Source organism: Neolamprologus multifasciatus, chromosome 19 (genome assembly GCF_963576455.1).
Source record: "Neolamprologus multifasciatus chromosome 19, fNeoMul1.2, whole genome shotgun sequence".
Lineage (NCBI taxonomy): Eukaryota > Metazoa > Chordata > Actinopteri > Cichliformes > Cichlidae > Neolamprologus > Neolamprologus multifasciatus.
This window is the reverse complement of record NC_140457.1, coordinates 1577274-1602291: the sequence shown is the minus strand read 5'-3', so window position 1 is coordinate 1602291 and position 25018 is coordinate 1577274. Positions and strand designations below refer to the sequence as shown.

At 44.6% G+C, this 25018-nt stretch overlaps 3 protein-coding genes across 8 annotated transcripts in view; 2 read left to right on the top strand and 1 right to left on the bottom strand.

Annotated features, from left to right (window-relative positions):
- The window catches only part of LOC146495655 (palmitoyltransferase ZDHHC14-like), a 53214-nt gene extending 49272 nt beyond the window's left edge, over positions 1–3942 (top strand). For 3 of the 4 annotated variants that reach the window (XM_085143747.1, XM_085143748.1, XM_085143749.1), the window contains exon 10: positions 2955–3942. In XM_085143747.1, the coding sequence (XP_084999873.1) occupies positions 2955–3425 (471 nt within the window). In that variant the 3' untranslated portion in view covers positions 3426–3942. The remainder of the gene's footprint in view (positions 1–2954) is intronic. The other variant, XM_085143750.1, reaches the window with a different exon arrangement.
- lgals8b (galectin 8b) lies at positions 938–9332 on the bottom strand. Of its 2 annotated transcripts, XM_085143753.1 has the most exons (8): positions 9091–9329; positions 8818–8906; positions 6607–6817; positions 6410–6529; positions 6311–6337; positions 6140–6228; positions 5890–6055; positions 938–5811 (listed from the first exon to the last, which is right to left on the bottom strand). In XM_085143753.1, the coding sequence occupies exons 1-8, from the start codon at positions 9127–9129 to the stop codon at positions 5662–5664; spliced, it is 891 nt and encodes a 296-aa protein (XP_084999879.1). In that variant the 5' UTR covers positions 9130–9329; the 3' UTR covers positions 938–5661. The 2 variants fall into 2 exon arrangements, with proteins under 2 accessions (XP_084999879.1, XP_084999878.1); XM_085143752.1 differs by having other exon boundaries at positions 6311–6529; positions 9091–9332.
- A 6565-nt stretch (positions 9333–15897) lies between these two features.
- LOC146495650 (uncharacterized) overlaps positions 15898–25018 on the top strand; it is a 94234-nt gene continuing 85113 nt past the window's right edge. The window contains exons 1-3 of one of the 2 annotated variants that reach the window (XM_085143101.1): positions 15898–16013; positions 16253–18525; positions 19006–22417. In XM_085143101.1, coding sequence (XP_084999227.1) covers positions 15951–16013; positions 16253–16561 — 372 coding nt within the window. In that variant the 5' untranslated portion in view covers positions 15898–15950 and the 3' untranslated portion in view covers positions 16562–18525; positions 19006–22417. The remainder of the gene's footprint in view (positions 16014–16252; positions 18526–19005; positions 22418–25018) is intronic. The other variant, XM_085143102.1, reaches the window with a different exon arrangement.

Here is a 25018-nt window from a genome sequence, read left to right as displayed (position 1 = left end):
CGTGCAGTCTCTGATTTCTGGTCAGCTGCTCATAAGACGCTCACTCTGAAATCTTATGGAAACTCCTGGAATCGGCACATTTGGAGGATGCTTGTTCAACTTTATCACTTTGCAGTTGTTTTATTAAACACACCTAAACGTTCTGGCTGTCAGATTATTTTGAATCATGCTTTATTTATTCCAGATTAAGTGAAGGAAAATGATGATTTCCTTTATTCGAATGGATTTTGTTGTGCTGAATCTAAATATGATAAAAAACTAAAACAGCTGATTGATTAGTTTAATTGTTGCACATTTTGTGCTTATAAGCTCATGCCCTGTCACTTGTTTATGTTACAGATTAGCGAACGCTTTGTGCACAAACTAACACAAAATAAAACAAACAGAGCCAAGATCACACAGGAGGCAGAGACGCTGTCTTTGGAAGTTCCTTTGCACAAAATATAGAGAAGAAAATATTTAAATCAAGTTTAAACTGAGTTACAAAGTTTGAGATGCAGTTTAGTGCAAACTGCAAAAAAAAAGCACGTCTTATTTTTTTGTGTTTGATATTGACATGAAGCTCATCTGTAACTTCTGTATGTCACCCAAACTAACCTCACCTAACCGACCCGCTGAGTAAAACATTACATCATCAGGGAAAAAACAAACATTATTTTGGCTCTGCAGACGTTTTTAATATTCAGCTTTGTGCAGATAGAGATGATAGAGATGATAGAAATGATAGAAATGAAAACCACAAAGTGATTCAACATTATTTTTCTTCTACTGCCCAAAAAAGAAACGTGTTGAATGTGTTTGAGGCTGAAGGAACATCATCCAAATGTGTTGATTCGCTGACTTTTGCCAGGGGTCATCTGTCTCTGCAGCAGGCTCGTGAAAAGATGAGCATCGAAATCACGCCGCAGGCCGTGAACAGGTTTTTGTGCAGCGTCAGGCTGAGTCCCGCCTCACTCGTGGCGTCCAGTTTACCTCCTCGCACACAGCTACTGAACACCTTTCCCTCTGCCGTGTCCCTGTTGGCGCAGAGGCTCGACCTCGTCCTGGTTACTCTCACCGAGATGTTAAACGCTGACGTCATCGGTCATGATCTCTTGAATGGCCCGTTGGGCTGAAAGCCACGGGAACATTCCCCAACGTTAGCACGTCCACAAATAACCACCATCTGTCTTCTGTAGCGGTCATGAGCGGCCGCGGTCGTCCTGGCTGTTTGCCTGGTCAGTGCTTAGCGTGTAGCTGTCCAGGTCTGGGACTGGCGTGTAAACGACGTGCTTCAGTGTATTTAAATCAGATGACTAAAAGCAAACAGTTGGCAGGTCGGAGCGCGTACACCAACCACGCCGTTGTGTGTGTCGCACGTTAAGCCGGGCATTTTTAGCTCCGTGCTGGCAAACGCGCGTTTGTTTCTTTGTGACGCAGCTTTGAATCGATGGAGACTTTTTAAGCCGTTGCCACGGTAACTGCGTGTGAAACGATGTCATTGCACTTTGATAAACAAACCCTGCTTTCTGGATTTGACTCAGTAAAAGGAGAGAGACGGACTGCAGTCGTCACAGGCCTCCCTGAGAGGCTCACATCAGTTCCCACTGTAAGCAGGGGAGACCTCACAAAGCATCTCCGCACTTTAAAGCGCTCGGGTCACATGTTCGAATGTCCCCGACCACTGTGTGACTTATTATCTGTTAATGTTGTCGGGAATAACACGCTCTAATCTCTCCAGTCCTCTTCAGATTTGTTTAAATATGAAACACCAGTAGAATCAGCTTTGTACAGCACGCTGACACAAACTGTTCACCCGGCTGTACGCGACAGGTGACGGCAAATAAAACTGTAAAAATACCTGTAGAAACCTTGCTGTGCTCCTACAGCAGAGCATCAGTGTCTGAGTCACTCTGAGGGGGGGAGAGGCTCGCACATTAGTGGTAGAGGTCAGATTTACTGACACCAAAAGATTACTCTCAGGTTTGGTGCTCTGTGGTTCAGAGATGTCCACGTTTTTGGACGACGACGACGTCTCAGGAACAGAGAAATGACGCTCTTCCTGTCATGGTATCCGTCTACTGATGCAAAACCAGAGTACATGTGGGCTGAACGTTGGGATTACAGGAATGTGAAAGCCCAACACCGTCTAGGTATTGTTTCTGCCTTGCTGCTAATGAGTCAGTCGGTGTTCACGAAGCCTGACAGCTCTCTATTTTCCATCAAACACCGACGACGTAGCCTGGCGCTAACGTGGAGGTGAGCGTGTTTCCTGTCGTTGCAGTGCAACAGCCTGAGCCTAGCCTCCATAAGTCGACACACGGACGACTGATAGCACTTAAAGCACATCTGTTCTGCTGTCAAAGGTCGCCCGGCCTGTGTTTACATCATGTCTGTAATCTCTTTTCAGGTCAGTGAGATTGAGGCAGAAAGGTGAGACGTGGAGGACGAACCTCTGCTTCACGTTTCCTCCCCGTGAGGCTTTGGGGGCGGTGTGGGGTGGGCGGCTGCGTCACGGGGCTCTTCTTGATTATTATGCTTTTAATTTCTGGTACCTCTCGCACCCTGTGGGCTTTTCATCTGCAGCTGCTCTGTAGTATTGATGACTTTGTGGTGACAAACAGGGTTAAAGCTAACCTCTCTGTGGCTGATGTGGCGTCCTAACCCAGTTACCGCTCGTTATTGACACATCCACAGCGAGGCGATGGCGATCAATAGGCCGTGAAGCAGGGACTTAATAGCAGCTGTGTTGAGCTGAGCGGCTGTTTGTGTGGCTCTGCATCCTAACGCGACACTAACACCTTCTCTTTCTCTCCCTTCCCTCCTTTGTCGTCTTCACGCCTTCCTTTCGTTTGTTTTCTTCTTCTTCTTTCAAATTCTGCGTCACTGCCATCCCCCCCCCCCCCAATGTCTGTTGCTTTGACCCGCACACCCCCTCCCTCGTCTCCCTTCTCCTCGTTGGCGCTTTCTCTCAGTGTGACCAAGACCAGTGCATTCAGAGCACCAAATTCGTTTTGCAGGCCGCCGCCACCCCGCTACTCCAGCACCACAGCAGCGAGCCCGTCATCCTAACCACATCCCCCGAAAACGGAGGGACGCTACCTGGCCGCGCCTCCCTCGCCCTGACGGGGCCCTGCACCTCGCTGCCCCTCGGCCAGCCCACCCCTCCGACCTCCACCTCCAGCTTAAGCTGCCACGAGGCCGCCGACAAGCTGCCGGTCCACGGACACACCCTCACACACAACCACAGCAACCCCCTGCAGGAGTCGGTGTTCCAGCACCACTTCCTTACGCCAGAGGAAGTGCCGTCGCCGCCCGGCATGCTCCACTGCGGCAGCCCCATGGGCCACAGCCACACCACGCAGGCCGGCTTCTACGACCCGGCCAGCCAGGACTCGCTGCACGAGGACTCCGTCAGAGGGCTGGTGAAGCTCAGCTCCGTCTGACGCCCCGATGTAAACACTGAGATCACTGAGGTCAGCTGACCCCCACCCACGCTCACGGGTGGTGGTTCAAACTCAGCTGTTGGAACCTGTGGACCGAAATCAGATTTGTCTTCAGACGTTTTTCTTCCCAAACGTCTCAGCTGGAGCTGGAAGATCATTCCTGTGTTTTCTGTTTGAAACTCTGGGGAAGTTTAATCCGTTAACTCTCTGGAAACTTCACAGGAGACATTTCAGGTTTTTGTTCCACTTCAATCCAAAATAAAAGTTTGGGTGAGAAGGCGGAGCGTCGCAGCTCTGACTCCTTTTCTAAAACCTTCTCCTGTGTGCCCGTTGCTGATTGGACGGTGTCTTCTTGCCTTTTTTTCTTGGACATGGTCAGCAGTGCGATGGTTGATGTCTTCATGTTGCATATCATCAAGCTTTTCTATGTAAAAGAGACTGTTGTATTGTACTATGGTTATTACAACTTACAGATTATATTTCCTGTGGATATTAATAAAACCATCTTTTTATCACATCCGGCTGCGTTTCTATCGAAGGCGTTTGTGTGACCGTCATGTGATGCTGACGTTTTAACATTTATGGATGATTTTGAGCTCTGAGCTGGTCCAGCTGTGGGTCCACGCCTCAGAGTCAGTCTGTGGCCAAAGACGCTGATGGTTTGGGAGAAACTGACACTCCCACTTTAACGCTCTTCCACCCCCTTGTGGTCGAGCAGAAACACTGCAGCTAAGATTGGATTGTTTTAATTTACATTCTTTTATGAAACCAACAGGAAGGATATCAGCCTCATGTTTACTAACATCAGTGTGATGTCACACCAGCTGTAGGCTGACTTAAAGACGGCGTGATGACTCACAGTTCTGTTGGTCACATTATTATTTAAGGATCCCTGAATTTCAGTTTTTGACCAACAAAAGCCACAAAAATATCTGAGCCTCGTCATCAGTCTGTGACCCCACGTGACCCCTCTGCAGTGGGCTGTTACAGTAAAACCATGTTTGTTTGGGAAGTTAAAGAATTCCAAACAATTCCTGAAAGTTGGGACGAATTAAAATGTAAATAATAAGATTTAAGGATATTCTTTTAATCCATAATTTATTCATAATAGAACAAAAACAAAACATTTCAAATATTTAAACTGAGAAGATGAAGCGTTTTGAGGGCAGCAACATGTTTCTAAAAGTCTGTTTGAAATCTTCACATTTCTGAGTCAGGAACATTTTATAAACTTTTTTTGTGAACCTCTGTTCTGTGTATTTTTCATACCCAGTCACATGAAAAATGTTCCTCCAGCTGCTTTTGAACCTTTTTCTCTTTGACGTTTTGCTGTCATCAAATTCAAAATGAGCTTCACATTTGATGTTTTCCTTTATGATTATTTTGTTTTTATTTACGTGTTTTATTACTGGCAAGACAGTTATGGAGAGCACACTTTTAAATCGTTGCTATGGCGGTCCAAATCCACGGAGGCCGGCGAACATGTGAGGCTATAAAATGTAAAAAAGGCTCCCGATGATGAGCTGAGGAGGTGAAGAATCGCTGAAGGCTGCTGGTCATCCTCAGGTTTGAATGATAACCGAAGGATAACAGGAACACGCTTGTCATTAAATAATGTGACACATGCAGCCTGATTGGGTTACATTTTAACCACAGGTGATTATAAAGGAGACGAGCAGGACTCGCTTCTCTGACGGACCTGTCACAGTTATTTAAATCTTATCTCGTGCTGCCTGTCAGGTGTTTGGGACATTTTCATGTATTTCAAATATTATTTTAAAGTGATAAAAACGAATGCCATTGAAAGCTGTGACTTCAATGATGCAGTAAAAACTGCACTTCCTGGATTTTTTCTACATGAGCTGCACAGAAGAATGCCGTCCTTGTATTTATTTCACTGTTTTGCTGACCGTCTTATAACGAACATGTAAGCAGAGCCAGGTGTCGAGAGCTTCTTAACATTCACATTTATTTCCAGGTTTAGTTACACAGGCTGTATCACAGCAGAGATGCACTAGAGACAAGAAAAGAAACGGTCCAGGGACCACAGTCAGCTGCAGCACGGCTCACCGTCATGCATCATCCAGTCTCAGCTGGAAACCGTTCATGTAAGACCCGCCCACGGCCTCCGTGCCAGACTAGCTTAGAACCATCCACGCCCAGGTTGCTGTGGCTAAGCTAATTTAGCACGATAACCAGAACCCAGCAGCGTCGGTGACGCCGGTTTCCGCGCGAGTCACCACAGCTTGACGTCGGTGAGCTCCAGGTCTCCCATGATCTCCAGCTGGTCGATGCTGCTCAGGTCCTGCACCCGGTGTCTGAACTCGAACAGGTGCGAGCCGTTCACCGCCAGCTTGAACCGATGTGGCTGACAGAGGAGGAGGATCTGAGGAAGACATTTAAAATAGTCTCTGAAGAAGCTGAAGGCCTTTAGAAGTGCTGAGAAGCTGCAGGTGGTCCTTACCTCAAAGTATTCTCCTGAGGAGAATGGGAAGAAGGGCAGCTCCCGCTCCTCCTGACCCCAGGACTCACCCAGGTACGAGTTCCTGATGAACACGCCGGACTTCATGCGGGGGTTCAGGTGGAGAGCGATGTTCTCCGTCCGGCTGTTCCGGAGGTTCACGGTAAAACTGGAGCAACGTATGAGCGTCACTGTGAGACGGGCGGTCCTGGATGACTCGCACACAGATTCATACACGTGTCTGAATGTTTACCTGTGAGGATACATGCTGACCTGCCCTTTGATTGTGATGTGCTGTCCTGGGCTCAGGCCTTTGAGGATGCTGCCTTTGTAAGGGAGGCTCTGAAACAGCAGGGAAACCTAAACGTCTGATAAGAGTTTGGACATGTGATCGACTTTTAGCAGCTTAAAGGTAAAAACTCACCAGGTCCCCTGATTCTGAGAATATTGCCTGCGAGGGAGAAAACGCACATTTAGACACGAGCGGCAAAAAACCTGAAATATGAGACCGACGTGTACTCACTGAGTTTGGGATGTAGCCGATAGCGTGCACCCTGACGTTCCCACAGATGGAGAAGGTGTCAACCCTGTTCAGAGGAATTCTGTGCTTGTATTCCAGCAGGTGAGCTCCATTTACCGCCACCTGCAGGTGAACAAGGAGCGTTATCGTTCGTTTCCACACGCAGGCTTACCTTCATCTACCAGCTCGGGCTCACAGACCTTGAAGGCGTCTTCATGCACCAGGATGATCGTCTCGAAGGGAGCGCCGCGCTTGTAGGGCAGCTGGTGGAGCGTCTCCTCTCTGCCCCAGCTCTCCTGCAGCAGGGAGTTGCACACCACACAGGGCGAGCCCTTGAAGCGAGGGCTGAAGTGGAGGGCGACGTCGGAGCGCGGTTTGGTGCTGCAGCCACTCGACAGGTCGATCTGAAACCTGCACAAAGTTTAACTGCCGATCATGTCGTGCATCAACGTTTAACTTAAACTCCACGTGGATGGTGGCGTGGATGTAACTCCATCCTTTTATTCTGGACCCAGTTGGCAGAACAGCTGAGCTCAGCTGTGATTTAAAAAAAGACTTTGACTGTAGCAGCGCTGTGAGCGATGCATGATCACTGAAGAGAATAACAACCTCATATCAGCCAAACTGATCCTGGACCTGTTCTCTGCACAGATCAGCACATCCAGGGTAACTTCTCAGCGACCCCAGTAAACCCAGCAGGAGGCGGGGTTTGCAGCATCTGACCAATCAGGTTTCCTGACAGTGAAGCAGCTGAGTGTACAGACGAAGATAAACTGACGAGTTAAACACAGACTGAGTGTGTGGGAGCTTCCAGAGCTTTGCTCAGTCTGTGTTCATAAAGTTTATTTGAATCAGGAAGGAAAGAGTTGGCAGTGAACGGATCTTCATTAACCTCCTCAGACCTGAACTCTTCCACGGCAGCATTTTTAATTTCTCTTTGATATTTGGGCTGATTGGGGCCCGATGAATGTAAAAACAAAGAATTACCAGATTGTTTTTACCTTTTGTTTTTAAGAAAAAAAAGAGCCACATGAGGATATTTGTTTAAAATTCTGATAGAACAGTAGCAGCATAACGTCCTCGTAAGTGGACATCAGGTGCTTGTGGAGCAAAATTGAGTATTTTGGTCTAAATAACCCAAAATGTGACGTCCACATATGTGGACGCAGGTCCGAGGAGGTTAAAGGAACATTTAGATGTGAGACATTTGATTGAGCCGCAGTGTCGGAGCTGTTTAAGGGAAGAGGAAATGTAAATAAATCAGGAATTAAGTTTCTATCGTTCTCACTGATGCTCATGACATAAAGACTTTGAGACCCTGTGAGGGTCCAGGAGCAGCGGCACGTTTCTGATTGGCCACGACGATGAAACCTGCTGATCTCTAATCTAGAAACAGAACTGAGCAGATTGGGTCTCCAGCCCGAGTGAGAAGTGAACATCTCTGTGAGAGTTTTTGGGTCTTTGCTGCTACATCGTACCTAAACAGACACACAACCCCACACACACACTGTAATAACACATATCAATAACCAGTAACCTCAACATCGTCTTTGATCAGAACCACGGACAGCACCTGCAGTCAGACACGTTTGTGCTACAAACTCACAGCAGAACAGATTTAAGTTTAGTTTTATCAGCGAACATAAAACAGCTGTAACATCTGGAAACAACAAACCACAGGAGGCCTCGCTGTGTGTGGAAACACTATTTCAATAAAAAACTATTCAGCATCACAGCCTCATCTTGCTCTGCTTCCTCTTTTCAGCGTCACTCGTTTGCTTCACGTGAAACGCTGCTGCTTTCACCAAAACATGAATTACTGAATATTTCACGTCAGCAGGTTCTCGAGCGTTTCCCACACGTGACAGAGCAGCATCGGTAACATGTGACACCTGCACAGATACAAACTACCCTGCAATATAAAAATCATCTCAATCAGCAGCAGCTGGAACATTAAAGTTACACAAAGATCAATAATTATGGTTCAATAATATCATCTATATGATTGTGAAAGGTGCCACAGTTTATAATAAGCACTTTAAATATCCTTTGATTATACAACGTGTGAAACTATTAAGTATAAATAATTTTTCAAATCAACACAAAATGAAGTTTTTAAATCTGCAGCAACACCCAGAAACCAAACATGACAGGTGAGGGGCAGCCAATCAGAACAAAGCAGGATGGACTGAGATGCTGCACTTAGTCCCAGAATAATACACAGAAGGATTATTGTGGACTTTAAATCAAGCAAAGCAGGTATGGAAGAGTTCAGGAATACAGTAAATATCACACACAGCTGGAAACAGCGTCATGGGTCAACTTTCATTCTCTTCGCTGAAAATGTTTGCAGGGGGAGATTTTTTCCTGCATGAACAGAACAAACTGCTGCTGTTTGATCTGAATCTTACCTGTCAGCATCCGGGGGGACGGTGCCCTGGACGATGATGATCTCCCCGGGGTGCAGGCCACCAGGTATGGGTCCGGTGTATGGGATCACCTGCAGAGCGGACATGTAAACCTCAGAGAGCCTCGTGTCTTCATTCGAGTGTGGTCAGACAGACAGATGTGGACAGGTGTGTGCGCAGATGTGCGGACGGCGCTAGAAACTGCATGCGTGCAGACAGCAGAGCATGCAGCCATCAGAGGGCTGATGGAGATGATGATAATAATAATCCGCTTACCGGATTCAGAACCGTGTGTTTAGCGTTAGCCACGGACATCGGGCCTCTCGTGTCGGACTGCGGCCTGCAGCTGTGCGGAAAAACGGCAGTCTGCGCAATGCGCGCCAAACGGGAGCGGGCTGGAGCTCTCCTGCGCTACACGGGGATGGAGGCAGTGGGCATCTTCTCTCCATCAGCCATTAACAGCTCGCGCATGCGCAAAACCCTACCATGTGATCGGCACCCGATCAACAACAACACGGATGAAGCCCACCCACGTGACCGTGAGAGCGTCACGTGAACCTGCAGGAAGTACATGACGTCAGTCTTAATCTATCTGAAATACCTGAGAACAACCCACGTCCCATGCACAGGGCAAACGAATTTTATTTGATTAATTTATTGATATTATTGGCTAAATTTCACATACATAAGTCGAAATTTTCTAACGCAAAACCTTTCAGTGCTTTTTAAATGAAACCAAACAATATGTTAAAACCATAAACTTATGTTCACTGTTCAATATCATGTGATTCTTTAATAGACTGTGTCTATTTTGTTTTTTTATATGAACCCCCTGACATTGTGTTTGCTATTTTGTATTTGTATATCTGTATTTTGTGTTTTGTCAATAAAACGTATTCAAAAAAAAAAAGAAAAAAAAAAGAGAACAACCCACGTGATCTCCGGTTTTTTAATTAAACATCAGGATTCATTTAAAGGATTTCAAGAGTCTAATTGATTAATTGAACACCTGGTCCTCACCTGCAGGCAAAACGAGCAGCGGGAAGTATTTGAAACAACAACAATAATAATAATAATAATAATAATAATAATAATAATAATGCTGCTGCTGCTGCTGCTGATGATGACAGCCGGGATGTTCGGGCTCTACAAAGTCTTCAAACCAAACATTAAAACGATCCGACTCATTGTGTGTTTGAGTGAACATTAACACAACAAACCTTCGTTAATAATTTTATAACTTTTGTTAGTTTAAAAAATATTAACGTGAAGCTTAAACGTCTCGTGTTTTTAAACTAAATCAGATTTATGCGTTTTTATTCTTTCTGTATGAAGCTGCCGGTGTTCCAGATCTACTGGCGTTTAGATCAACTGGCGTTGGTCGAACAGATGTGTGGCAGTCTTGCGTTTCAGGAGCTTCTATCGACAAACCAGCAAAAAAAACGCCAAATGTGTCATCTGTGACACTTGTGAGGTTATCTCGATCACACTCTGTCAGTCTTGATGCCGTTGAACAACAAAATGTTTACAAATGTTTCGAGTTTACCTGGTGATATCCTCATGCACGACGCGATCGTGAAAACAGCAAACAATTAACACCACGCCGATGTTGTTCACGGGACAGCAAGAGTAAACGATCGGGAGACTCTTGTCGTCGTTATCGTTCCCCTCGCACGTTTTATTTCTCCGGTTTCAGCGTTTTTGCTGCACAACTAAAGCGAGCAGTTTACTTTGTGCACTAACATGGACTCGAGTCAACCAGCGCCACCTCTGGCCAAGTGCCACAGCCTACAGCCAGATCAACCTGTGACACACATCTGCAGCACGTTTGAATTCGTTTCATGCACATTTGTACCTTTCAATTGTCTCTGTCTGTGCGTCATGCAAATAAACCTTTGAAAAGAATGAAATGATATCATGTATGTACTATCAGGCTACATTTGTACAAAATGCCAAATTATATACACAAAGTCATAAGAATCACCATCTTGATATCAATACTTTTGCCCATAAGAAAAATGTCGTGAACAAATATAGACACACTAATATTTCACCAGTGTTGTAACATCACATGTCGTTAGCATGGGTAAGATAACGAAATCAATACCTCAGATGGAAGCACCTTGACTGGGTTACTTCAACATCACTGGGTGACATGTCACTTTGATGCACCGACAGTGGAATTATAGTTCAGGTGACCTGCATGCCTTTGCACTTTAAAGACACTAGAGCACCTAAAGGACGCATGGAAACATCAAGTGATACACAGATAAGACTGTTGCACAGAAATATGCAGTATCTGCACACTGTAACATGTTTAGTTGCTTTACTCAAGAGCCTGACTTCAGATTAGAGTTGGATGTCTCGAGACCACTTTTACGTGGTCTTGGTCTCGTCTTGGTCTCGACGGACTTTTGTCTTGGTCTCGGTCTTGGTCTCGACGGACTTTTGTCTTGGTCTCGGTCTTGGTCTCGCTGTCTCGGTCTTGCGCTCTCAAATCGACATAGTGTTCGGGAGATTTGGAGTCAACCATCAGCGGAGCGGGGGGTGTCTTACTGGGCTCAAGCCCGGGTCATTTTTTCTGAAGCATGGGGTTTTTTGGAGTGTAATTTGTTTGTTAGATGCCTGACTGACAACTGTATAAAACAAAAACAACACACGAAGCACAGAGCGCACCGTACTAAATTCCCCCTGATTTTGGTATGATCCGAGCTTTGGCACTAGGCGACTGAGCACAGCACCCATGTGAGCGAGGGGGGAGAAGCTGCTGCCTGCGAGTTTGCTGCAGAGGAGAGCTTAAGTTTGACCAGGTACCAACGGAAATCATTCGTACTGAACTAATAATGTAAATATGACGGTGTATCACAAAAGATTGATATCAAACTGATCACTTGGTTGCGTTACTTACTCTTCGAGTGAATCAACAAATGGATAAATAAAAAGCCGAACGACAATGCTGATTTTTTTAGAGAGTCTTAGCTTACATCTCATATTTTCAGTTGTTACCCTCCACGGCTAAACAAACTCTCTAAATCGGTTTCAGTTGTGTACTGATGAACACAACAATGGACATAAGGAGCTTCTTTCAAAGAAAAAACTCAGGTAGATGTTATTTTATATATTATGCTTTGTATGTTGTTGTTGTATGTTCAGTATATCTATGCAAAACAAGAGGAATTTCAATACACAGCAGTATATTCACAGTTGAAACCAGATATTTACATACACTTTAGGGAGAAAACATAAAACCTTTTTTTTTACTGTTAAACATCAATTTAGAGTAAACTTTTGTTTTAGATAAATAAATGTTGCAATGTCTTTTGAATTAGTTAAATGTCAGAATAAAAAGAGGGAGCTGTCTATTTTAATCACTTTCATCAAATGTAGGAGTACATATACACTAAGTTTATTGTTAATTAAGATTAATTAAGAAAACTCCAGATGATTCCATTCTGAGCTTAAGAAGCTTCTGATTGGTTAGTAGAGTCCATGTGGGTAAATTGGTGGCACAGCTGTGGATGCATATAAGGCAAAACACAGAGCCTGTTTCTTTGAAATGGGAAAGTTTCTTTGAAAAATCAAGAGATGTCAACCAAAACACCTGGAAAAGAATTCTGGAAAAGAATTGTGGAGCTCCATAAGTGTGGCTCAATTTTGAATACAATTTGGTGCCATTTACACTTAAGAATACAGACAGTTTCTCTCTTTACTCTTAAAGTTAACAAATATGTTTTTTATATTTATCAATCTAAAAAAAGAAACATTTAGTCTGATTTGATGTTACAATTAAAAAGTGTTTGTGTTTTTATCTGAAGAGTTTGTAAATATCTGGTTTCCGCTGTATATTTGTGTTTGGCTTGATTGTCAGCACAAAGAGGGAGAGAGAGGAACAGAGAGGGAGAGAGACGACGAAAATGACGACAGAACAGAGATGGAACAAGAGCAGGTGAGACACACATGTTAGTCAAATGGTTGTTTGCCAAAAACTCATCAGAACATGTATCTCGTACCTATTGTATCTTTTTAGATAGCGTTTGTTACTTTTAAAATTCTATATTTATTAAGTTATGCAGGCTTGTTTGCTCAACAAGGCTGAATAATTATATAAACTTTTCAGAATCTAAATAGTGTACTTTGGTAGAATTAAAAAATAAGTGTAGTGCAGGTCTAAGATGATTTTTAGTGCTGCTATCATCTAGTTCTGATTCTGGTTCTGTCTTGGTTACTGTTGTAGTCCTGTTTTAATTCTGGATCAGTTCTGGGTCTGGTTGAATTGGGGTTTAGTCCCTGTGTCTTGATACAGGCCCGACTTTGTTCTGCCTTGCTGCTTAATTAAAAAACTATATATATATATATATATATATATATATATATATATATATATATACATGTGAAGTCATTCTTTTTTGAACAAAGCTCAAAACAGAGCCTAATAATCTTTGTCATTTCTACCCCCACTTAATTTCCTTTGGCTGCTCAGCTCTCACACAGTGGCTCAGCTACGCTCCAATCCCTCCATATTGTGGCCAATCACATGCGAGGATATAGGATAATATCATTATGTGAAAAACAGAGAGGGTGAGAGACGCAACAGTCAAGTGGAGCATGCGTCTGTCCTCTCAGTGAGTGAGTGAGACAGTAGACAGCGGTGAGGAGGGCTGTGCGAAAGCAAAAACACATAAATATGCCCGAGACCCGTAAACGAAGCAGCATCTGGCTGCAGTTTAAAGACTTTTTTTGTCTCGGTCTTGGTCTCGTCTCGTCTTGGTCTTGGTCTTGTCTTGGTCTCGATACCCTCTGATCTTGGTCTTGTCTTGGTCTCGGATTAGGCGGTCTTGACTACAAGTCTAGTGTTGAATGAACAGAGATACAGTAATTGATCCCTGTTGTCTTTGCTTACTGATTGTTTGTAGTGTTGACAATCCACATTGCTGGCATTGCATCTTTCAACATATCTGTGGGTAGATTTGGATGCACCAGGTGTGAGTGCAGCCAATCAGCCTTTACTCAATGTGATCATAGCAGCTGGTGCAGATGTGTGTCACAAGTTAATCTTGTAGTAGGCTGTGGTACTTGGCCACAGGTGGCAGCAGTGGACTGACCTGCATTGGACTGTTTATTACTGATCACTGTGTAACTTCTGTATATTCAGCGTAACTGCCATCCCCTTATCCCCATCCCGTTATTAGATTGACCACACTTATGCAGACTATATCACAACCAACTCTGGAATGTTCGTTTGCAGAGGGAAGACACAGGCAGACTATCTAACGACATGTGATGTTACAACACTGGTGAAATATTAGTGTGTCTATATTTGTTCACGACATTTTTCTTATGGGCAAAAGTATTGATATCAGGATGGTGATTCTTATGACTATGTGTATGTCATTTGGCATTTTGTACAAATGTAGGCTGATAATAAATGATATCATTTCATTCATTTCAAAGGTTTATTTGCATGACGCACAAACACACAATTGAAAGGTACAAATGTGCATGAAACAAATTCAAACGTGCTGCAGATGTGTGTCACAGGTTGATCTGGCTGTAGGCTGTGGCACTTGGCCAGAGGTGGCGCTGGTTGACTCGACTCCATGTTAGTGCACAAAGTAAACTGCTCGCTTTAGTTGTGCAGCAAAAACGCTGAAACCGGAGAAATAAAACGTGCGAGGGGAACGATAACGACGACAAGAGTCTCCCGATCGTTTACTCTTGCTGTCCTGTGAACAACATCGGCGTGGTGTTAATTGTTTGCTGTTTTCGCGATCGTGTCGCGCATGAGGATATCACCAGGTAAACTCGCCACATTTTTAAACATTTTGTTGTTCAACAACATCAAGACTGACGGAGTGTGTTCGAGATAACCTCACAAGTGTCACAGATGACACATTTGGCGTTTTTTTGCTGGTTTGTCGGTAGCAGCTCCTGAAACGCAAGACTGCCACACATCTGTTCGACCAACGCCAGTTGATCTAAACGCCAGTAGATCTGGAACACCGGCACAACACCCGGTTCGTCCCGAAGACATGTGGAAGTAAAACTACGGAATCCCGGCAGGATCATGCATGAAGCATTAACACGTTTGCAGCAGTTACAGCAAGTGACCGTTAGAGGGCGCCGTTTATTCATGATAGGTCAATATAATATAATATAATATAATATAATGCGACACTCCTGTTCCTGCAAATCTAAGATTGGACGATTGTGTGTCAAACACAAAGAAACATCATCCACCCGAGCAGCTTCTCAGGCGTCTAAGGCCAAAACAATATCATTCATAATATTTGTGATAAAATCAACGAGAGATCAAATTGAAAACACAATCAAGAGCCATCAGTGAAGCTCTCATCTCAGTCTTCAAGGACACGGTGAAGCTGATGAAAAGATAACAGAGCTGCAGAATAAATGAATGAGTTCCTCAGGCTCTGTTGAGACCATCAAAGAGGAGTGGAGGAGATCTGATGTTTAGTCAAAATGATTTTCTGTCTCATGTAGAGGAGTTCACACCGTATCTCCTCCTGTCAGCTGTTTCTTATTTAAAGACAGTCATCACTCATGTCCTGCTGAACCAAACCAGCCTACACTTTATTAATGAGCTCAAACAGCACTGAGAACCTGGTCAAATCAAGACAATATGTTCGTGACACCCTGGCATCAACATATGAGACTTTTGTTAAATTATATCCAACTGTTTGTTGTTTTTTTTTTTGCCACGCTTTGTTTTGGAGGGTAGAAAAATCTGTCCGAAGCCACCAGGTCCTGACAGGTGGAAGCTCATCCTGATTGGACAAAGCAGACATCCTTCATGGAGATGAACCCACGCAGGTGCCAACGACTCAGACAGATAGAAGCATGCAGATATAAATTTCATCACGTGCAATAAATAACTCCAAAAAATGTACTTCCGGTACAATTTGTTGTACTTTTTGGTTTGTTTGGTTGTTCTGGATCCTCATTGGTTAAATATGTGGTTACAAATAAAAACAACATCAGGTGTTAAACACGATGAAGCGACATCTGTGACATCCCGTGAACGCAGCAGATAGGGGTGTGTCGAGGCGTGGGGGCTATAAAGGTGGGCCGTGCGCCTCCGTGGTCGATCGCCTTTCCTCCCCCAGCAGAGCACAGCCGACATGAACACGCTGCGTGTGGTCGTCCTCGCATCGCTGCTGCTGATTCTCCAGCTCAGCTCACAGGTGAGTTACGTTTCTGTCAAAGTGGCGTGGGTGTCGTGTTCGTGCTGAGTTGCATTATGTTAAGAAGCTTTAAATGTCGCGTGGAGGGGCACGAGAGGCTGCGGGACCAACTTTTTCTCAAACGTTAAATTTAAACACGAGACTCTGATCAAAGGTGGAGGTGAACTGTCAGGGCCTCTCAGCCTCCCCACGGTGCGCAGCCGCACTCCCTCAGCTTCATGGCGTCTCTTGTGTTGCAGATGGCCCGGGGGCAGGTGTCCACGGCGTCCCCGGCGTCCACGGTCAAGTCCTCCACGGTCAGCCCGTCCCCGGCGTCCACGGTCAAGTCCTCCACGCTCAGCGCATCTACGTTGTCCACTACGACCGCGGCGTCCACAGTCAAGTCCTCCACGGTGAAGGCGGTCTCTGCCACGGCGTCCACACTTTCCACTGTGAAGACTGCGACCTCTCCAAGAAACAGGCCTCCGAGAGGGACCGGCTCCCGGGGACCCGCCGCCTGCGCTCCGCTGCTGGCTCTGTTGGCTCTCCTCCACAGCTGGTCCGGATGACTGGATCCGGATCGACCCGGACTCCGTGGAAACTTTCGGTCTTCCTAAAGGAGGTTTAATAAAAAGCTGTTTCCTCCTGAACTCTGAGAACAGGTGTGACTGTGTAGTTTGTCTAAATGCTGTAACACATCTGGGACTGAAAGGCTGTGCTTTGATGTCAACTGAATAAAACTCAAATCTAAGACCACGTGACTGTTTCCTTCCTGTGCGGGACAAGTGAAGCTGCATGAGTGAGCTCAGAGCCCCGATGGTCTGTCCCGCTGTGGATCCGTCACACCGGGTCTGATTATCGGGCTCCTTCAGCCTCTTAATCTGGTTTCAGGTATTTTAAATCTGCACCGTAACCCTGAAGAGAGAATCTGAGCTTCCTGTAGTAATGGTCTCAACACAGGGCACACCTGCTGCCTCACATGTGGTCAACTTGTGTTTAATCCTCCAGATTCAGAAGTTTCTGTGTGTACATGCAGAAAAGTTTTAATTTGGAACTCAAATTTACAGCTAACGTAAAACTGCTTCGGGACTGAGACATGACTGTGACCGTCTTATCTACAGCGTATTCTAGTTGGTGCACTTTTGCCAGCAGGACGCACCGTGGCTCAGTTTGAGGGGCCTAAAGTGTCTAAAGAAAATCTACCAACACGTGCTGCTGGTATAAGAAAGGACGGATTGGTGCTCACATGTTTACACCAAAGTCTGACTCTACTGTCCAAAATCAAAGGATCCAGCCTCTGTTTCCTGTTCTAAGTGATGGGAGTGGCACGCTAACTGTGTCTATGTCTCTCTGTGAGTCACACCAGCTCACTCTGCTCATCAATAACAGCTCATAGCTCCACAGACATGGAGGCAGAGATCCCTCCCTGCACAGATACTTTCTGAATTATTAACCTTTTGTTTATGCAGATTTACACATCAGACCTGCTAATGTTGGAAACATGTTGGTTAGAGACAAAAGAAACAGGACGTTTATGCAAAGTGATGAAGACGTGAGTGAGGTGTGTGGGTCTGTGAGGATGATGTAATCTTCCTCAAAATAAAACTGCGTGTTTCCTTTACTGTTTGAGACGTGCTGGTTTCCTCTTTCTCTCCGGCTGTTCACCTGACGGTGCTGCATTAAAAAATCTCTAATTTTCTAAATATGATGCAGAGCTGAGTACTTGTCGTGTCTGGTTGGTAAAGCCTGTTAGTGTTTCTTCTATATGACCTCTGAGGTTTCTTTATTTCTGCACAATGGACGGAAATTTGGTACAAACATGTCCCGCCAGCCACCTCGATTCTTCTCAGCCAGTTAAAAGCCTGAATCACTTCTAACAGTTCGGACTCCCGTCGACACGGCCTGCAGGTGTGCACGGCCCACCTTATCTCACAAAACACTTTCTGCAGGTTATTGTGTACAAGCTGCACACATTGATGAGGTAACCTCCAGCTGGCCGTTGCACTGTGAGGTTAAATCAGCAGGCTGGAGGACGCGTTTCCTGCTCACGGCCCAGCAAACAGGTCCCCACAGACTCGTGCACCAAAGCATCCAGCATAATCAGTGTGTTCACAGTCTTTACAGCTGTTTGGCTGATGACATGTTAATGATGTCAAAATAACGTTTCCTCAATAGAACAATGAGACATGATCAATAAAGTCAACAGAAGTCACTCCTTTCCAGCTTTGACTGACAGGCCAATGACAATGAGAATAGTGCGGTGCTCATCCAATCATGTGGCTGGAATGTTTAACACACACACACACACACACACACTCCAGAGCAGCGTTTGTGAGTCAGCGAGTGGCCGCTAGATGTCACCATCTACACATCAGCGGTAAATCAAAGCCTATAAAAGGCCGAGCTGCGCCTCCCGTTCGTTCACTGCTCCTCCACCAGACAGAGAAAACGAGCCTCCATCACCTCCAGCATGAAGACGCTGAGCATCGTTTCCCTCGCAGTTCTGCTGCTGGCTCTCCGTGTCAGCTCTCAGGTCAGCTTCACCTTTGCATCTTTTTTATAAAAACATCTTTCAGCACCTTTATTTTAAAGATGCGGCGGAAACCTTTGTAACGCAGTTTGTTTGCGCCTAATTAAATTAGGAGCTTTAAGGCTTATGTTGAGGAGCTGAAGGAGAAACTCCAAACTTCCACAAACTCCGAGTTTAGTGCTGTGGAAATAAAGTTGGGCAGAAATAAAGACCTGCGGGTTTTTCGTGCCCGTGGGGCCTGATGAGTAAAAAACAACGTGTTAAAATGTGGAATGAGTAACATTTATCGTGGGAGCGCAAAGAATCCCGAGTGGAAGATTCCTTACAGCAGATTTGAGGGTAGAAGTAACCGTGAGGGGAAATTCTGTTTTTTTAATGAAATGATTAAAATGCAGATTTTGCTCGCGTGGTGTTTAAAGTTTTCACGGGATCAGGAGTTTCTCGTGACCCTCCGTGATCGCAGTTCGCTTTTGTGTGTTTCAGAGGGCCAAAGCAAACAGCACCGCCCTCCCCAGCACCAACACCTCCACCACCGCCTCCATCTCCACCAGTGAACCCACTAAGAGTGGCTGCGGGGGTCCCGCCCTCTCCACGCTGCTGCTGTCCCCGCTGCTGCTCGCGGCTCTTCTGTTTCACGCCTGAGCGAGCGGACACGGCACAGCTGCCACGCGTGGACTGGAGACGCATCTTTAGTTTTATTCCAGATTCAGTGTATTTTTTCTTCTTTTCTGTGACGTGAAATCGTTTTCAGCGTCGATGGGAAATGTTTTGAAAGGAGCGCGCGCCGCTCTGATTGGCTGTCTTTACGCACCCGTGGAGAAGACGATCCGTTTCAAGTGATTGTGCACGAACGAGTTTTGTACTTTAGAGCAGATTTCTCGAATTTTATAAAAAGAATAAAACTGTAAATTGTAAGAAGACGTGACTGAGCTGTTGTTTTTCCCCGTGGAGCGTCACGGTGAAGTATAGATGCTGGAAGAGGTTGAGCAGGTGAACTGAGAACACTGATAATCAGGTTTGGTGTCCGTGTCAGCCGCACAGGCGGATTATCAGCTTAATCTGGTTTCGGGTGACTGTAAATAAACGTGCGGCTGATAGAATCGAAAAGCGGCTATTTTAAAGCTCTGCTCTAGATATGCAATCATGCACATTTACGCAGCTGCTCGCATTTATTCTTTTGCATTGAACAGTCGGTTGTACAGTAGAGGTGTGATGGTCAAACATCCCGCTTGAATAAAACTTATTTTTAATTTCAACCTCATCACAAAAGCTGAATCGCTTTTTTACGTTCAGCTTGTTTAACCTTTGCAGACTCGCTGAAAGTACCCGTATGAAAACTATGAAGTGAATTCTCACATGTAGACGCATCTCCAGGAGCGTTTTGGCCCATCTGACACAAAACTGCAGTAACTCGGCCTGGATGTGTTAAAAGCACGATCACTTTTAAAAGTGGAGCGGAATGTAAACTTTCTTTATATTACATTTTCAGAATGAGCTCAGAGATCCAAGAGATGAAATAATATTTGCAAAGTGAATCTGTGATAACTTGGAGGGAGACGCTCAGAGGAAGAAGAGGGAAAATACGAGGAGCTGAAGTCAGAATCAGTAAACAAGCTCAAACACAAACAGATGAAAAGGAAGTGAAAACTGGAAACAGTAGGAAAGATTGACAAACTGAGGAAGACTATCTAGTAAAGTAGGGAGACCGGGGATAGTTGTAACGTGGGTCAGTTGTAACACTTCCAATTTCTCCAATCAGGGCTAAGTTTCAAATGATGTGACTCATCCTGTGCATGCCCAATTCAGTTCTGCTATCACATGTGAAAAATCAGCACATTTTGTCAAACACAGACAATTTAACACAAAAAAAAGTCATTTGTATGCCAAAAAGTAAGTTTTTCTACTTTATTTCAATTTCTAATAGCATTATCTGCTTTGCAGTTAAACTCATCAAACTTAAATTGTGTTATTTGTATGTCTATGGGGATATATTCTGTGTAGGTCTTTAGTGCTAATGTTTTAGCTGTAATGTTAGCTAGTTCATGCACGATCTGATATCCTCGTGTTGGTGTTGTTCCCAGATCATCATACTAAAGGTTGTTCCAGGATCAACATTGCAAGTGACCAATCAGAATGTTGTGATGTCATACTTTTGCGACTTCGGGAAAAAAACCGGCGTAAAACAAAAAACTGTACTTAAGCTGCGAGAAACCGCCTTTGTCCGCCGATCAACGGACCCTAACCCTTTAATAAACGCTAAGCAGAATTGATATTGTCCTTGCAACATTGGAATTTCATAAATGCACGAATGGGTTGGCGCGCAAAAGAATAACGTCACAATAATGTGATTGGTCACTTGCAATGTTGAACCTGGAACAACATTTTCATGATGATCTGGGAACAACACCAACACGACGATATCAGATCATCCCTAGTTCATGGCTATAGGAGTCTGGGTCAGTTGTAACAATAATGCAGATGTTACAACTTACCACACTATTACTTTAACTTATATTAAACAAGTTGGGGCAACGACATCAGCAGAGAGAGGTTCACTGGTGGCTTTTGTATATGCGGTTAATGCCATTGGCAACACAATTCCTCCACTGTTTGTGTTCCCACACATACATTATGCAGACCACTGTGTCAGAGATGGACCAGTAGGAAGTACTGGTAATGGAAATAAATCAGGATGGGTGCAAGAAACAGATTTCCTCATCTTTCTGAAACACTTTGCAAACCACACCAAGGTCAGCCATGAAAAAAAGTAATTCAATTGCAATGCTGGTGAACAACTACATTTTTTCAGCTTCATTGTTATGTTCAAAATTGGTGCAAGAGTTGTAGGTTATAATGCCCACTGAGCCAATGAGGCCAAACTCAAGGAAGACCAACCAAAATTAATGAAATATTCAGTTGCAGAAAATTCAAAAGCTAGATTTCTGCATTCTGTCACACACACACACACACACACACACACACACACACACACACACACACACACACACACACACACACACAGCTACATAAATGGCTCTAAGTGCATTCATGTGTTGAATAAACAAAGATTACATGGTAATGTTTTGTTAGTACCCTTATTTCATTGTGTTACATTTCACCCCAGGATATGTTACAACTAACCCAGACTATGGGGTTAATTGTAACATTTCACTCTTTGTGTTTGAGACCATGCCATGCAATGGGTAACTGTGCTGCAGAGAAAATAGCTGCACTATTTAATAGCTGAGACATGTAAATACTTTGCATTACATTTTGAATCCACTACCTTAAAAGAGCTCCAATTTACAGACAGAAATGTCAAAAATGTTACAACTATCCCCGGTCTCCCCTACACGGAGTGTGTGCACTGTGACAGGATGCAGGAGTGTGGCTGGGGAATAATGGACAGGTGTGGATCACAGGTGAAAGTAAGAGCCAATGAGGATGAACTGAAAAAGTAAAGCAGGTTTCAGTCACAGCGCTGAAAACAGAGTGAGGATGCTGATTATTTGATATGTGGTGGTTTAAAGGTTTGATCACTTAAGTAAATACAGCTTCAAATGAACAACACATTACATGATGTGTCACCATTATTCCACAAACATGAAGCCAAAGTCCAGCCTTGCTGCTTCATTATGAGGGTAACTGTGAGCCAGGTGCTGCTAATCAAACACACACTTCACTGATCCTCATCAGGTGTGAGCGCCTCTGTCAGACCAGTTAGCAGATCTGCAACATTTAGGTGTGTTGACACAACGTCAGTGATGTTAGAGACCAACACTCAGTCTGTTCATGAGAACAACGATCATCATTCTGCAGTGAGAGATTATCCGTGAGTGGAAGACGTTCAAGAGGCTCACAGTTTTCTCAAAACTCCCAGGAAATTCACCTCAAGGTCAGTGTGAGTGTGAGTTAGTGGTGATTAGGGAAAAGTGGGTTTTATTTACCCCAACATGTAGAAATATCCAAAGTAAACTAACAACAGCAGACCCTGAACTCAAGCCTCCAAACTGACTGCTCGACACAATGACAGCAGCCGAACAGGAAATAAAGGAAACTTAAATGTTGGCTGATCACATCGGTTCAATACACGAGGGGGGAATAAATATTCAAAAAATCATCTGGTAAGTAACATAACCAACAGTTAGTTTAGCAGTTACTTAAAATAAATAACCAAACCCAAGATGAAGTAAACGAGGAAGTCATGAGCCAAAGAAATACTTTTAAGATAATTTGCTAATTATGCCTCCATGACACGGCCCAATCAGCACTTCCCCTCTCTCTAAAAAAAAAAAGTCTCTCTTCTCTGTAAAAACTGAGAAGAGAAAGAAATCTGTCCTTTCACACGAAGTGGAGGCGTTTGCCCGTAATGCAGAGCGCGTGTTTCAAGACAAACCAAACTCAGCTGATGATGTGGACACCCTGCAGTGGTGCGGCCGTGAGCTCCTGTGTACTAAAGTGTTGGCGGCAGCTGACGCCTGGGTTGCACGAGCCCAAACCACCGACCTTCAATGAAGCAATGATGTAAAGCAGAAGTAAAATTTCCTCCAGAATGATGTGCGAGACTTATAAAGTAACACAGAAAACCAGTACTTCAAGCTATTGCTGCTGAAAGTGGTTCTCTGAGCTGATGATGATGATGGTGCAGACTCAGTGTTTCAGACGGTGCTTCTGCATTTTGTAAATGGTCTTTATCTGAGGTTGCATTTCCCTCAAAAACCTGGAGATAAGATGATGAGGGTGCGATGATGTTAGGCTGTGGAAATCAGAAATCAGTCCTGCTAATAAATCTGCACGATGTACAGTGTTGGAGAAACAACGTGGTGTTTTTGTTTTAATGCAGATTTTCTTTGTTAAAACAAAAAACCTGCCAGTCCTGTGTGAAAGGAATATACACCAGCTGATGGGCAGACATCCTCCTTCAGGGTTTCCTGGTGGAGAGCACAATTCCCTCAGTCACACTGCATCCCAGACCATCACACCACCACAGTGTCTGCCTGCTGCTGGGATGTTCCCTTTATGAAACGCTGTGAGTCTGACGCAGATCTAACAGGAAGTGGTTCAGCCTCTGTCTCATCAGTCCACAGAATATTTACTGAAGTCTCAGGTATCATCCAGATGTTTGTTAGCAGATGTGAGATGAGCTTTTGTGATCTTTTTGGTCAGCAGTGGTTTCTTTCTTCTCCCACAGTCTTTTTCCACAGTTGAATCATGACCTCTGACCTTAACTGAGGCAGTCGGGCATTCACATCAAACGTGGATCATCAATAATAACATCTCCGTGCTGGATCAGTCGGGTTAAAGAGACCTGGTGTTGGTCACCAGTGGAAACTGTGCAGAGGAGGATGCTAGGCAGGGCGGCAATCTGACATACTGGGGGTTTTCCCGGTGGGTCGACCCACTTTGGAGTGATGAGCCGGAGGGCCTACACTCGGTGAAAGTGTAGCTTTTAATTATTGTTCAACATGCTGCAGTACAACAAAGACAACCCAACAACTGTGCCAACCTGATTATCCATCATCTCTGATGCTGAGCATCCAATGAGATGATGGCAGAGGATCCACTGTGGTGACACTAAGGGGTGCAGTGGGAACACAGTATGACCTCTGTGTCGTGATTCTTCCCTCCGGTGTGGCTCCTTCCACTAGATTACACGAAAACTCGGAATTCCATCCGTTCGTTTCCTTCCTTGTCTAATTCAGCGTTGCTGGCGCCCGTCCCAGCTGTTACAGGGTCAGCACTGTCAGGACTCGTATTTGACCTTATATATGGTGATGACTCTGAAGAAGAAACGGGGTTAGCTAGCAAAATTAGCAATCTGGTGGTTTGCAGGATGCCTGACTCGCTCAGTCAGGATTATATCGACGCTGTACAGTAGATGATGCAGCGATTTCACCAAGAATAAGAACAAAGGAGAAGCAGCACCTCAGCCATGATGAGTAATTTGTTGTCTACACGATCATAAAGTTCCCTTTTTAAACATGCTGCACTGATGCAACATGTTCAGCCTGTCACTACATCCTGTAAAAACTGGAACCTGAGACGGTTCAGACATTTTAAACAAAAACTCTAAAGTACACAGTGTGGATTGTTTTAGGCTGAGCTTGCTGCTAGTCAGGCACGAGCAAACGTTTGTTTGTACTGCTCTAAATACTCAGGCGTACTTACTACTACTAAATTATTTAACCAGTTTAGAAAAACATGGCAAGTTTAATTCGTTTATTTATTCTGGTTAATTCTTTTACAAAAAAGGTTGTAATGTACAAACATGCATGTCGACGGCTCTGTGCAGATACAGACTTGAGAGTTTACTTCCTGTACTTGTTTAAAATGGTTCCTTGAAGCTTTTGCGTTTCTGTACATTCAGATGTTTGTGGCCATCCATTCGCTTCCGCTTCTCCTTTTCAGGGTCGCGGGGGGCGCTGGAGCCTATCCCAGCTGTCATAGGGCGAGAGGCGGGGTACACCCTGGACAGGTCGCCAGTCTGTCGCAGGGC

What these genes read in the sequence shown, in the direction of transcription:
- lgals8b (XM_085143752.1), bottom strand. Translation starts at nt 9,129, where the DNA reads ATGTCCGTGGCTAACGCTAAACACACGGTTCTGAATCCG. An exon ending in GTCCCCCCGGATGCTGACAG is followed by an intron (nt 6,818 to 8,817) that starts GTAAGATTCAGA and finishes AACTTTGTGCAG; the next exon opens with GTTTCAGATCGACCTGTCGA. An exon ending in TCTCAGAATCAGGGGACCTG is followed by an intron (nt 6,229 to 6,310) that starts GTGAGTTTTTAC and finishes CTGCTGTTTCAG; the next exon opens with AGCCTCCCTTACAAAGGCAG.